The sequence below is a fragment of the Delphinus delphis genome, chromosome 14, assembly GCF_949987515.2.
Source record: "Delphinus delphis chromosome 14, mDelDel1.2, whole genome shotgun sequence".
Classification (NCBI taxonomy): domain Eukaryota; kingdom Metazoa; phylum Chordata; class Mammalia; order Artiodactyla; family Delphinidae; genus Delphinus; species Delphinus delphis.
The window spans coordinates 3,175,000-3,189,977 of NC_082696.1; the positions used below are offsets into that span (position 1 = coordinate 3,175,000).

Below are 14,978 nucleotides of genomic sequence, written 5' to 3' on the forward strand. Positions count from 1 at the left end.
AACCTTCCCCCCCTTCCCCCGCCCCTCCCCCCCCGGATCTCTATCCTCGTCCTCCTCCCAGGTCTGTGCTGGCACCCGGGCGCCTCGCAGGTCTTGGCCCAAGCGGCCCCTCTTCCTGGAAGAGCGGCCGCCTACTGGGGCGAAGGTGGCTCTCGGGTAGCAAGTCGGGGCTTCGGGGGGCGGTGGGGAGGAGCAGGCGGGAGGATGAGCTCCCCCGGCACCGACGGCGCGGGGAAGAGCCTGCAGTACCGAGTGGACCACCTGCTGAGCGCCGTGGAGAGCGAGCTGCAGGCGGGCAGCGAGAAGGGCGACCCCACGGAACGCGAGCTGCGCGTGGGCCTGGAGGAGAGCGAGCTGTGGCTGCGCTTCAAGGAGCTCACCAACGAGATGATCGTGACCAAGAACGGCAGGTAGGCGCGCAACAACCCGGCGTGTGCCACGCGCTCGGGCGGGCCGGGCAGCCGGGCTGCAAAGTTCCTTACCTTCCAACACTTTCTCCCGGTCTTTTTGCTCATTTCCGCTCAGACTGGGGAACAGACCCCTGTGGCCCCTAATTGTCCCTCTGGGACTTCTTCGCGTAATCCTCACTTCTGGGCATGAGGACTCCCGGGGGACTCCCTCGAGCCGCGCCTCGCCCACGCTTGCCCCGCGGGCTGGACCCGAGTGCTGCAACCCTCTGCCAGGTCCTCTCCCGCCCTGCCTCTGGAGGCCGGGGGTTGGTAGTGAGGAGGGCTCCTGTGGATGTAGGAGAGTCCTGGGAAGGGGGGCGCTCGGGCGTCCCCTTTGTAAGTTCCCAAGGGGGCTCCTCTTTGCTCCAAATGCAGATGCCCCTGGCTTCTTCGTTCTAACGGGTCAGATCCGGGGTCCTCCAGCTGCGCTCCTTCCTTTCCAGGAGGATGTTCCCGGTGCTGAAGGTGAACGTGTCTGGCCTGGACCCCAACGCCATGTACTCCTTCCTGCTGGACTTCGTGGCGGCCGACAACCACCGCTGGAAGTACGTGAACGGGGAGTGGGTGCCAGGGGGCAAGCCTGAGCCGCAGGCGCCCAGCTGCGTCTACATCCATCCCGACTCGCCCAACTTCGGGGCGCACTGGATGAAGGCGCCGGTCTCCTTCAGCAAAGTCAAGCTCACCAACAAGCTCAATGGAGGGGGCCAGGTAGGTGTGATGGGGTGCAGACACGGGGCGGCGGACGACGCGAGGAGGGGCCCCCGAGACTCTGCACCTTGTCCCCGGGGAGTCTTGGAAGGGCGCTGCGCTCACGGAGGTGACATCTGCCTTCCTCGGTTCAGCCTGCAGTGTTGTTTATAGTAAACTGACGACGGTAACACCAAGGCCTGGAGAGCGGGGAGAGGGCGCAAAGCCTCCCCTTTGAACACTCGGGCAGATCTCAAGTTTGGGGGAACTTTTGCGTCCTAGCCCTCAACTTTCCTAGGGGTAGAGAAAATACCAGTCTTGATAGTTAAACGGTCGCTTTAGCGCTGAATACGTCCACGTATTTACTGCGTGGAGTCTGAACAAACTTGTAAATCTGTCCTTTTCTACAGAACATCTTTACTTGGGGATTGTTCCTGGGAGACCCGGTGTTCCCGTAAGCTGCGATCTCGCTCAAGCATTTAAAGCTGTCTGCAGCTGCCCTGGAAGCCTTAGAACTTTACTCTACCAGGTCAAAGCATTTCGTGATGGGCATTCATTGCCTTTAATGGTGTGCAGCATCTCACATTCCTTTTCCAAACTAGTGGTGAGAGCAGCACCTAATGGGAAACCTACCAACTTCAACAGGGAAGACGTTTTCCTGCGAGCTGCAGGGTCTTCTGCATCTTGGATGTATTTTTCTCCTCCTCAGCAGGACACGTGGATGTTTTCTTGTCTTAACGGTAGGACTTTGATGATCTCCATTCCCGTGTTTATGTCTCTCAGATCATGTTGAACTCCTTACATAAGTATGAGCCTCGAATCCACATCGTGAGAGTTGGGGGTCCGCAGCGCATGATCACCAGTCACTGCTTCCCGGAGACGCAGTTCATAGCGGTGACCGCTTATCAGAACGAAGAGGTGAGAGGGGCGCGGGCAGCCGTCGGTCTGGCGAAGGCTCTGCGGGAGGTTCCCGGGAATGCCAGGAGCCTGTGTGATGATTGTACTTTTAGACTGATAATTAGTGCCCTTTCAAGTAATTTACCGTAACTATAAAATTGGAACAGCGGGAGAAAAGTTTTAAAATAAGTACTCATTCAAGCACGTTCCCCTTTAGTTTTCCATAAAAGCGTCCACTACTAAAGGCTCAAAATGAAAAGCTGAATAAAACATTTAGGTTAAAGGACTGTAAGAATTTAAGAACAGGACTTCAGAGAAAGGGGCGGGGGGCCTCTCCTTACTCTGGGAATCTTCCTAAGAGGGTTGGGGGCATCCCTCCAAATCTGTGGTGTGAGGAGTCGCCTAGATACAGAATCCGGTCTAGTGCCTGTAAATTCATATCTAAGTCTGACCCCAAAGTGCAGGCGGTTTGTGATTAGCGGGTCAAGGTGTCGGTGGGTGTTGACTGCCAGCTAGAACCAGTCACTGTTCCCAAGCAGACCCGGGTTATGTTCTGAGCCCTGTTTGTCTGGTTGATACACACAGCACATTGTCAGCAGGAGGTTAAACGTATTGTGAATTCCACCCGGAAAGTCAGCCTCTAAAAGCTTTCCGTGACTGTGCTCTTCTTTATAAAATATGCTGATTCCTCGGCTACTTCAGATCCAAATAGAAAGATATACCAGGAAATAAATCTGATTGCATTTGAATATGTAGAGGGGGCGCTGGGGGTCCCCGATTTCTTGGGGCCCGATTGAATCCTCTGGCGAATGAGCAACCTACTAGTAAACGCAACTTCTTGTTTTTCAGATCACAGCTCTTAAAATTAAATACAATCCATTTGCAAAAGCTTTCCTTGATGCAAAGGAAAGGTGAGAGAATTCTAACTATACCCTTTGAGCAAAGAAGTGTGCAGAAAGCTGAGCTATTGCTGCAAATACTGTGTGTGAATGTCCTCCTTGACAATTCGCTGCACTTCTTTGGCAGAAGCCATCACAAGGACGTGATGGAAGACCCCGGAGACAGCCAGCAGTCTGGGCACTCCCCATGTACGGTTTGTTGCGCTCTGGCCAGATGTACCTTGTTTCAGGGGCTAGCCTGCTGGGAGCTGGAAGCTGGGGATGGAGCAGACAGGGCTTCTGGGTGCCCTTGGGGAGCACATTACCCTTTGCTGTGCGAGGCACCTGGCCCTGTGTGTTGATGCTGTTAGGACTGGTCCTCAACCTCCTGGCCCTCAGCCTCTGCTCCATCTGGGCTTGCGGATGCTCCCCCCGCCCACAGGACTCCTGACAGAGAAGCCTGGGGAGAAGTTGCGGGGGTTCTTTTGCTGTGCTTCAAGGCAGCTCCAGCCATGGCCTGGATGGGTGTTTACACCCTGCTGTGTGGGACAAGAGGAGAGCCCTGCTCGTATCCACTTTGAGATTGTTTCTCTTTTTGTTAATGACTGAAAACTGGAGGACCATGTTTGGGACGATGCTTGTGATCACGTGTGGTTTTCCCCTTAGCCTGCTTCGGTTCTGGGTATGGCCCATCAGCTCATGCTGGAAGCAGTGGAGCATAGGATGGGAAAGTCTGCTTTAAGTCTAGCTTCCTTTAGGAGTTCCATGAGCCAGCGAAGTGATGCAGGTCTGCAGCAGAGTCCGTTAGGAGGAAGGGCTGTGTCTAGCCCTCCTCTCCACGCAGGGAGGGGACCCTGAGAGAGGAAAGTTAGTGTTTGCTGCCCACTTCAGGAGTCTGGACGAACCAGCGTGGCATCCTCCTCAAACTGTGTGTGTTTCTTTCTTTTTCTATTTCTTTTTCTTTCTTCCTGTCTCCCTGTCTCCCTGTCTCCCTGTCTCCCTCCTCCCTCCCTCCCCCCTCCCTCCCTCCCTCCCTCCCCCCTCCCTCCCTCCCTCTCTGTCTCCCTCCCTCCCTCCCCCCTCCCTCCCTCCCTGTCTCCCTTCCTCCCGGTCTCCCTCCCTCCCTCCCTTCCTCCCTCCCTCCCTCCCCCTCCCTCCCTCCCTCCCTCCCTGTCTCCCTCCCTCTCTGTCTCCCTCCCTCCCTCCCTCCCTCCCTTCTTGTCATCTTCTGGACTAATTTAGCAAACAGCTCTCCTAAGTGGCTCATGGGCTGCCGCGTCATAGAGCAGAATATGAACAACTGCTTTGGCAAGTGATGGAGCCCAAACTTTGTGGCCACATCTGGACCTTCCCCTCATTTGAATGTTGTCTGAAGAATTGTTTGTAGTTTGGGAATTGGAGCCAGAGTTGTCGTCCTCCTAGTGGTTGTTTTTCTGATTTCTTTTTTAAAGTTAAAAAGGAAATGGAGAAGAAATTGGCGTTTTAAAGGAGGGCAGGGCAATGTTGGAACAATGTTCTGATTGATGTGTAAGGCGGGGAGAGTGTGGGCCTAGAGCAGAAGAAAGGTGAGCGGAACACGGGTGCCCCTCCAGCCAGGACAGCAGCCCCTCTGTGCTACGGTGTGGGGTGGGACGAGGGGGACGAGGGCCTCCGCCGCACGGCTCGCCCCGTGTGTCCTGAATGCGCCTGGCTCTGAGTCTGAATTCTGTCTTTTTTTACATTATATTCAAGCTCAGAAGGTAGGCCCTGAAAGCTAACCTGCCTGGGGGAACGGAACATCCCGTAAGAGGCCGGGAGGATTCTGGGTGTTTAGGAGGCTTCAGGCTTGGCTGAGGTCGGGGCCAGTCTCCCAGGGTTTCGGCTGTCCTGTGGGTTTAGAAACCTTGGCCAGCCTGAGGCACCTGAAGACTCCGCTGGGTCCTCGGTGTTCCCGAATCCTGAGCAAAAGATCTGCCACTTCCTGGCCTCTGCCCTCCCGTCTTTTGGTAGTTTTTGTTTGTTTGTGTGTTTTGGGGTTTTGGGGGGCCATGCCGCTCAGCCTGTGGGATCTTAGTTCCCTGACCAGGGTGAACCTGGTCCTGGGCAGTGAGTTCGGAGCCCTCACCGCTGCACCTCTGGGGGCTTCCCCTCCTGTCCTTTAAATAATGGAAGTGGTGAAAAGTCAGGCACTCAGCATTCTTCTCTCACAGCAGGGGGGTGGTTGCTTCCTGGAACCAGCACCCTGTGTCCACCTGCCACCCCTCACCCTCAGTTTGGAGGCCCCCTCTCTCTTCCCTCCACGCATGGCTGTGAAAGGTACCCGGCCCTGAGGAACCACCGCCCAGCCCCCTACCCCAGCCCTTACGCGCATCGGAACAATTCTCCAAGTAAGTCCTGAGCGGAAGCAGGCCCGGGCTTTGGGGGTGGCCGGAAGACCTCTGGAAAGGGAAAGGCAGTCTGCAGGGCTCCAGAGGGACCTTCTTTTCATGTCCGTGTTACTGCTGGCTCGACCACAGAGACGTCCAGTCCAGGGGGCCTTTGGGGCTGGATGTGGCCGTTGTTGCTCCAGCGTTCTTACTCCAGGACTGTGGGCCCATGTCTAGGCGCCCAGGTTTGGATATTTCATGAACCCTTCGAAAGTGATGATGTCGGGCCAGCCAGGCACTCGAGTTCCTAGCTTGACTGGCACACGGGTGTTTCTCCACGTATGGTACCCGGGTCAGCAGCCCCAGTATCATCTGAAGAGCCCCCAGATTCACGGAATCAGAAGCTCTAGGGGTGGGCCCAGCACTTGGTGGTTTAACAAGCCCCTAGGCGACCCTGGTGCCGGCTTGAGTCCTGTGATCAGTGGGCCAGACCGTGAAGCTCCCTGGACCTAATTCTCTCGAACACCATGGATGCCCAGACTTCATTTTGTCTGGCTCCAAAAGGAGGGAAAAACTGAATGAACACCATAAAACAATGAAGCAATTAAAGCTGATTTGAAATGAAAGGAGCTTATTTGGGAAGGAAATAGTTGTCCAGCCAGAGGCTAGAAGATCATATTTTAAATTTTGCCTGGTTTCTAAAGCCCTTTTAATTCTTAAGAAATAATCCTTTGGGGAAAAGGCAGGTTAAAATTGCATTGATTTTATTTTTAAAGGTAATTAATCCTCAATCATGTGATTGTAGGATTCCATTTCTACAGGGCAGCTGTTGATCTAATGATAAAGAAAAAGCCTGGGGACTGGAATATATTCAAATATATACATTGGACAATAAGTGTTAGCCTCTGATGACCAATTTAGCAGGCTAGTGGACTGTTTTCTCTACTTAATATCGCACACATTTTGTTTTCAACGTTGGGTAGCTCCAGCTATTGGTAGTATTTCAATGCACTTTGTCACTCTTGGAAGATCCCACCAGTAATGACACTTTCTTACGTCCCGTAGCGTATTCTGACAGTTCATCTGCGTGTTTGTCCATGCTCCCATCCCACGACAATTGGTCCAGCCTTGGAATGCCTGCCCACACCAGCATGCTCCCCATGAGTCCGAATGCTGGTTCTCCTACGGGCTCCAGGTAACGTATGTCTGGGGAATGATGCAAACCGTCCCGGGAGTGCCTATGACTTCATGCCGTCTCATTCACTGGCCTCTATTCTGCCCTTCACTTATGGGTGTTGAGTTTTTGCTTATAACTTGACCGTTTAGCCAGGTGTGTCCGGGGACCCCAGGTTACACGAATGCTGTGAGTTCCTGCTTCAGCCTGTCCTCTGGAAAGACCAGTTGCTCCCTCAGGCTGGATGGGAGCTGGGCTGTGACGCAAGGGAACCAGGAACCCTATCCTGGCTTTGCTGTTTACTAGTTCTTGTGATGGACAAGTCTCTTGAGCCTTGTTTCTTCAAGAAAAGGGCACTAGGTAACCCCAGCCTCAGCCTGTCTTTACAGGGTTATTGGGGTCAGTAGGTGAATTTTGCAGAAATGTTTCCAGAACCTTTTTTGACAGGCGGATTTAAATTAAGGAAATAACTTTGTTGGATTTCTGTGGATGTAGAATCAATGTTCTTAACGTATATGCTGGGTAACTTGTAAAGAATGATGACTATTTTCTTAACTCGAAAATTATATAGAGGGAGACTGGCTTAAAAAATCGAGCCGGTCGGTAAATGTACTGCACTTCCTCATAGGATTATTACAACAGAGAACTAAAATAACAAAACTAGAGGTCAGTCCACATTTTCTAATGAGGAAATGGACTCAAAGATATTAAATGATTGGACAAGTTGGCTTACAGCAGACTGAGTCTGTAGACAAGGCATCTTGACCTCAAAAGCAGAACAGTTTCTGTGTATAGAATATCGCTATTTGCCTAAGATCTTAATTCTTTAGTTTTAGGAAACAATTCCTTTAAAATAAGAATCTGATTGTCTACTGTTAAAAGTAAAGCAAGCAACACCTAATCCGCGGGCTCTTCCAAGGCTCTGAAGGCATCTAGAAAACTGCTGTGAATTGGATGGTCTGTAGGTTACAAAGGGCCCCCCCCGCGCCCCGAGGATGTTAGAGGTTGTCAGTGTTATCTCGGAGCCTTGTTTCTCTGCATCTGTAAAATGGGGATGGTAACCTGCCTCACTTAACTCAGGCCCGTTTGCACGTTCAAATGCATCTGAAGTGCAGGACATGGCTTGGTGAACTGTATAGCCCATGACAGCGTATAGTCTCATTATTCATTTATAAAAGGATTCTACTATAAGAGAGAGACATTTTCCTGAAACAAAATTGTAGCCTAGTGTCATGCTACTCAAGCCTGTGTTCCCAGACCGGGGGGTTTAATACCCATTTCCAATTCCTTCTTTCAGAGATGGGGAAACAGAGCCTCAGAGGTGGTCGCAGAACAAGGCTAACGTGATAAAGCTATTTAACCAGGGTTTGCTTCCGGGTCTCACTGCTGGTGCACTTCTTCCTGCCGTGGGTCAGGCTAACTAACGCGTGCTGAGATGTGCTGCCCATACGGCAGCCGCTGGACGCTCACCCTCCACCACTCGGTGTTTGAGAAGCCTGTCGTCCCCCTCGAAGGAATCCCTGCAGGGTGGGGGGCGTGCTAGTTAACAGATACTTAGACACATCCTCTGAAACATCTGATTCAGTATATCTGAGAATTTTGGATTCTGAACATGAGCAAAGCTGGAGTGTTTTGCTCTGCCAGGAGTTATGTCTACGTCAGCAGCCTTTTTAACTATTGATTTTGTCCTAATGATTTTGTTCATTGTTAATACATGAGACAATAACTTCTATGCACGTCAGAGTGTGGTTTAGTGACACAGAGGAAGGGGCCCGTGTGAAAGAAAGCTGCCATGTAACCCACTTATCAGGAGTGGGATTTGGGGGGCTTGTTTTCCCCTCCTGCAGCTGATCTGGAGCCCCTCCCCAGGTCTCTGACTTGTCTGTTTTTCCATTTTTCCATTTCAGTCAGTACCCCAGCCTGTGGTCTGTGAGCAGCGGCACCATCACCCCCGGTGCCCAGGCGGCAGGGATATCCAACGGGCTGGGAGCCCAGTTCTTTCGAGGTTCTTCTGCTCACTCTGCCTCTCTCGCCCATCCAGTCTCCGCTCCCTCCTCCTCGGGATCCCCACTGTACGAAGGGGCCTCCTCGGCCACAGATATTGCCGACAGCCAGTACGATGCCTCCGCCCAGGCCCGCCTCCTGGCCTCATGGACGCCCGTGTCACCTCCGTCCATGTGAGCCGGAGCCTGTGTCTTAAAGATGCAATGACTTTCTCGTGGCAGCAAGTCTTGGTTTGATTGGTAGGCTCATGGGGAGGGGGAAGGGAATAAGGCCTTAAAATAAATAAGAGGAGAATACACGTTCTTTCGAGAGCCGCACTGACACCACCTTTGTTCATCTTCTGTGGTGGCAGTGCCGTCCTGGGTCCTTGTATGCTGCAGGTGAATTCAAGCGTGCAAGCAATGCAGTTGGCCTAACTCGCCGTGACTCACAGTAAAAATGACTTGCTAGCATATGCAGAAACTTTGTTTCTCGTACAGCACGTAGGTGACTCTGGCACATATGTAAACTCCACTGGTCCTACTCTAGTGAGATAAAAAGCACACTTTTAATTCTCTTCCTTGTTGCTTTCAAGTAGCCTTCAGGTCCCCCTTGCGGCAGGGGTCGCAGTTGGAGCTGAGCTGTGAAAGACAGAATTAAATCATAGTTGAGGACGGCAGATTGTAGTTAAAGTGGAAATGTCCAGCTCTGCCCGCTAGCATGTTTATTTTATGCATATGTAGCTAATCTCTTGTACTGTTAAACCTACCACTGTTTATATTTTTCTCCTGATAATGTAGCCAAAGACAATCAGCAGAAGGCATTTTCTGCAAAATAAAGGCGATGTGCAAAGTTGGTTGGTCTAGTTGTTGTTCAGACTTCTCCTCTTTCGGAGTGAGATTTTGCTGTTCGTTATACCTGGTGGTTAAGATTGTCCTGGAGAAGCGCTTTCAATCTGTTCCAGACTTTAATATTTGACCTGATCAGTTGCAGGACTGGAAGTGAAATTTGCATGTATTTATTTACTCAAGGCTAATGGCCACAAAATGCAAACAATGTTAAAAGATTTTCCAGAGAGTCGGCACTGAATCATGAATATGGTAATGGCAGAATGCAGGACATACAGATGCCATAAAGATTAATATGGGATGTCTACGCCATTCAAGCAGAAATACATAAAACGAATTGACAAAATGTTACAGTTTATAAATGTAAGGTGTAGTTGCCACAGTCATTTAAGCAATATGGCCCTTGTAAATATCTGTCCTGCAGGTAAGATTTCCCAGCAGGGAGCCAGAACCGCGCTTGTGCTAGACTGGGGCAATTTCTCCATCTAGTGGCAGAATCCTTCCTTTAATCCTACTGGTTCAAGCTTGATATTCTGAACCTCTGCTTTCTAACTTAGAATGTAAGTGTAAAGGGCTGTATTTTTACTGTGTGTGTGCCTGCTTTCCAAGTGGGACGTGCTTCTTGTAAACTGTTTGCCACTTAAAGTTTTTCTGGGTTTTATTCCTACTAGGTTTTATTGCAACTCATGTAGAAATACCCCAGATCAGAAGACTTCTTGATAGAAAAGTATTGGAAGAATATTTTTTAAAAAACCAGTGCCCAAGTAGGACTGGGAAGTAAACTGGCCTCAGTGGTCTGGCCCCAGGCGTAAAGTCTACTGGAGAAGGGTGAGGGGCCTTAGGGAAGAAGGTGAGGGGTGGATGGTACACGCTGCGATCCCGGGATCCTGTAGTGCAGGTGTTTCCCAGGAAGCTTGTCTGTCTCCTCCATCACCCGGACTGCTCTCTGAAGGCTGGGACTATATTCCAAGGACCTTCCCCAGCCCCTGTCCCTTCCCGGGCCTTACAGAGCGCTAATGAGCAATGACTGACCTGGGCTTCAAGAGGAGCCGGGGTCCACTGAGACTCGGATGCTGCGGCTTCTTGAGGAGCTGTTCCCAGGAGCACCGCCGGGGGACGTGGCCCTGCCCCACACTGGGGGCTGCGGGGAGACGGAGTCACACAGTCCTGACCCCAGGGACCTTCTACTTAGGGCTTTGACATGGTTGAGTTTCTAAAGGTGACCCAGAGTTCAAATTCAAGGAGTTCATATTTTAATATACCAAATAGCATCTTTTCAGCTACGCAGCGGGGCAGCGGCAGCCGCATAGCCCCAGGAGCCTGCAACTTGGTACAAAAGGCCTGGATATGAGTGCCCATTTGCCTCCCTTGCTGTGGGACCCCAGGAAAGTTAGTTACCACTCCAGAAGTTCAAGTTCCTTATCTGTCAAGGTGGAGAAAGAAAAAACTGGGTGGTGTTAACTGGGTGGTGTTAAAATGGATCCGAGGTGTAGGTGGGGCTAGGGCGCAAGATGCTGAGGTGTGATGTCCTGAGCACACATCAGGGCCTCAGTTTGTCCCATCGGCCAATTGGAAAATGCTGTGAAATCGATACAAGAAGAGACTTAACCTATAAGATACCAGGAATTTTCATCAACAGCATACAAAGGAAAAGGACTGTGTCACACAAGAGCAGGGAAAGAGGCCACCAGGGAAAGGAGAAGTAGAAGTTACTGGAATGACAGCATCTGAAGAGGATTTCACGTTGTTGGGAGAGGTGCTGCATCTGAGCCTGGGTGACAGTAGAGACAGCAGAAGATGGCCACAAATAGATAGAGGACAGCTTACCCCCCTTTTATCCTTCCCTGCATTTTAACCTGTAATTACTGTCTACCACGGACGGACAGAAGACCTGTGTTAGCAAACATTATTCTTAAAATAAAATTTGGCTTTAAAAACAAGAAAGGGGGCTTCCCTTGTGGCGCAGTGGTTAAGAATCCGCCTGCCAATGCAGGGGACACGGGTTCGATCCCTGCTCGGGGAAGATCCCACATGCCGCGGAGCAACCAAGCCCGTGCGCCACAACTACTGAGCCTGCGCTCTAGGGCCCGCAAGCCACAACTGAGCTGGTGTGCCACAACTACTGAAGCCCACGCGCTTACAGCCCGTGCTCCGCAACGAAGAGTAGCCCCCCGCTCACCGCAACTAGAGGAAGCCCGCGTGCAGCGACAAAGACCCAGTGCAGCCCAAAATAAATAAAATATTTATTAAAAAAATAAACATAAAAACAAGAAAGCACTGTAATTACAAAGACATTTATTAATGGGAATAGCAAAATCCCTTAGAAAACCAAAAATACAAATAAAGCAAAACAAAACCTACAGCTGGACACTTCCGTGTGAGAAGGTGCGATGTCCCATGGGTGAATGCATGGGAAGGGGCCCCGTAAGACGTCCGATCCCTGGTATAAGGGCTGCAAAGGAGCACCCACACCTGCTTTCTCTGCAGCGCGTCTTCCTCTGGTGAACGTTTGTATGGACACGTTTTCCCAGATCCTCAAACCCATATTTCCTCTTTCCTAAAGCTGGTCTGCTTGAGAAGGGCCTTGAGGTGGAGGGTCCCCCTTCCCAACCTTTCACTACTGCCCCTTTTCCACTTAGAAGAAAGGTTTACGGCCCACTCACCAGGATCTTCATTGACTCAGGTGTAAAAACCTCCGGACATCAAACGAAAAGACAGTTGTTCAATTCTAAGGCCTCATAAAGGTTCCCAAACTCCCCTCCCCAGTAGATCCCACCAAGGATCCACATGGTAGAGGGTGCTCGCTTCCCGCACCCAAACGCACATCACTTCTGGCTCCCAGCTTTAAAGTCCCGGGAGAGGATAACAGCTGTCATTTTGGTGCTTATTATGTGCCTACCCCTGTTCTAAGTGCATTGCTTGTGTCACTTTGACCTCCTATGAAACCTCTCCTCTTTTCACAGAAAAGCAGGTGGAGGTACAGAGAAGTAGAATGTCTTGTCCAGGGTCAGGTCATTCAGCCAGCGAGTGGAGGGTAAGAGACGCTCCCGGGAAACCTGAGCGTGGAGCCCCTACTGGCTCCCCGTGTGCTTGGCCCAGCAACGCGAGTCAGGCGCGCTTCCCTGGTCTAATCACGTGGGACCACGGAGGCTCGAGCGGGGTGCACGGAGGTGCCTGCCACAGTACTAGGAGAAAGGTCTGGTGAGCTGCTAGAATCCCAAGAGGCATCTGATACCTTGATGACGGCGTGCACCGGAGACGTGGCTTACCCTGCCTTACAAGGACCTGAGACTGGATGCCGAGGTGTAGGTGGGGCTAGGGCGCAAGATGCTGAGGTGTGAATGGACCGTGAAAGAGTGAGAGCTGCCCGTGGGCCTGCAGAGCACCCACAGCGAGTTAGTGGGTCACCCCGAACCTCCACGCGCTGCTATTGCCCAGCCCACCCCCGGCCCTCCCTCCCTCCCTTCACAAGTCTGTGCTGAACACACCTTATGTGCCAGGCCTGGGCATGGCTGTCGGAGGTGGTGAGGGAGTTTGTTACTTTACCCAAAATTGTGAAGATATCCTCCAAGTTTTCTAGAATTTGTGTGGTTCTTAGTTTTATACTTAGGTTTGCTCTGTACCACACATTTTTTTTTTCTGAGTATGGAATGAGGTAGGGGGTTACTTTTCATTTTTTTTTCCATGGAGCTGTCTAGTTGTTCCACCTACGGTTGTTAAAAAAAAAATGTTCCTTTCTACATTGGTTAACGAGTAACTGGCCATACAGGTATGGGTCTATGCTTGACTTTCTATCCTGTTCCAGTGATCTGTTTTCCTATCTTTATACCAGTGTTTCACTGTCTTGCTTTTTAATTAATTAATTATTTTTTGGCTGCGTTGGGTCTTTGTTGCTGCGCATGGGTTTTCTCTAGTTGCGGCAAGCGGGGGCTACTCTTTGCTGTGGTGCGCGGCCTTCTTATTGCGGTGACTTCGTTTGTTGCAGAGCACGGGCTCTAGGCGTGGGGGCTTCAGTAGTTGTGGCACGTGGGCTCAGTAGTTGTGGCTCGCGGGCTCTAGAGCGCAGGCTCAGTAGTTGTGGTGCACGGGCATAGTTGCTCCGCGGCACGTGGGATCTTCCCGGAACAGGGCTTGAGCCCATGTCCTCTGCAATGGCAGGCGGATTCTTAACCACTGCGCCACCAGGGAAGCCCCTCACCGCCTTGTTTTATAATAATTCTTGAATTTAAAGAGTGTAAGCTCTCCAACTTTATTCTTCTTTATCGCTTTATAATATATATGTACACATACATATATATATCTCTTACAAATGGTTATTATTTTTGGTTTAAACCATCAATGTATGATGTAATATTTACCCCTTCTGGGAATCTTCACCTTTTCCTTCAGATCTGGAGTTCCATCTGGGAAATTTCTATTAGCATTTCTCATAGGATGGGTTTGCTGGAAAGGAATCCTTTCAGTTTTGGTCAGTGACCATCTTTAGTTCACGTTCAATTTGAATAATATTTTTACCAGGTATAGAATTCTAGTTTGTTTGTTTGTTTATATACTGTGGGTGTTTTTTGGTCATTCCCTTGTCTTCTGGCCACCACTTTTTCTGGTGAGAAGCTGGGCGTCATTCACATCACTATTATCTATTGTGCTATACCTATACCTTTTTTCTCTGATGCTTTTAAGGTCTGTTATTTATCTTTTGTTTTCAGCAGTTTTACTACGATGTTCCTAAGTTTATTTTTCTCTGCATTAATCCTGCTTAGGGTTTGCTGAGGATTTTGTATCTACGAGTTAGTGTTTTTCACCAGTTCTGGGAAGTTCTTAGCTATTGTCCCTTGATAGGTTTCCTCTGTTGCATTATCTCCTCTTCCTCTGGGACTCCAATTATTTGCATGTTTGATGTTGTCCCACAAATATTGTTTGCTCCTGCCTGATTTTCCTCTTTTTATTCAGTTAGGATGCTTTTCATTGACCTGTCTTCGATTCACTGATTCTTTCCTTTGCAGCATCCAATCTAGTATTAAACTTATCTAATGAATTCTTTATTATTAATTGTTTTGTTTCTAACATCTAGCATTCTAGATACTGGTTCTAATTTCTAGTGTTCATGTGTCTGCTGAGTTCATGTGTTCGTGTGTCTGCTGAGTTTAGCTGTCTCTTATACATGCTATCTTTTTCCACTGGATTCCTTAGCATTTTTAACATAACCATTTAAAAGTCTCTGAAAAATAAATAAATAAAAGTCTCTGACTCTTAAAAACTCTCTAAAACTTCTGAGTTTATTGACAATTTCCTTTTTTAAAAAACATGGGTCTCTTTTCCTTACTTTTTCATGTGTCTTGTAATTTTCCATTTTCTGCTGGATATTTTTGTAGAAAAGAATAGTAGAGACTAAAGTAAATAATATTTACCTCCAGACAGAGGCAAGATCTTATTTGGTCAGGCTGAAGTGAGGGGATAAGCCAGTCTGATCTGTCATTCAGTGCAGTGTGGGTTTTGTTGCCGTCTCACTTTGATTCAATTCACTGCTGGCTTACATATTTTGATGGACGGGTCAGCAGAGCCTGGGATTTGAACACTGGCATGGTTCCAGGGGCTGTCTCAGCTGTTTCACATCTGAGCTGTGGCCCTGCAGTCTTGAAAGTCTCAGGACACCTAAGAAGGGATGCTCGCAGCTCTCTTGTGCACCTCTGGCCTTCTGAAAGGGATTCCCTGTACCT

The 14,978-nt window shown here is 49.9% G+C and overlaps 1 protein-coding gene across 3 annotated transcripts; it reads left to right on the forward strand.

The window, feature by feature from the left end:
• Positions 1–204: 204 nt before the first annotated feature.
• On the forward strand, positions 205–8,611 carry TBXT (T-box transcription factor T). Of its 3 annotated transcripts, none has more exons than XM_060030468.1 (8): positions 205–410; positions 893–1,157; positions 1,920–2,054; positions 2,883–2,944; positions 3,060–3,121; positions 5,101–5,277; positions 6,322–6,451; positions 8,338–8,611. In XM_060030468.1, the coding sequence occupies exons 1-8, from the start codon at positions 205–207 to the stop codon at positions 8,609–8,611; spliced, it is 1,311 nt and encodes a 436-aa protein (XP_059886451.1). The 3 variants fall into 3 exon arrangements, with proteins under 3 accessions (XP_059886451.1, XP_059886452.1, XP_059886453.1); XM_060030469.1 differs by having other exon boundaries at positions 5,104–5,277; XM_060030470.1 differs by lacking the exon at positions 5,101–5,277.
• Positions 8,612–14,978: the final 6,367 nt, after the last annotated feature.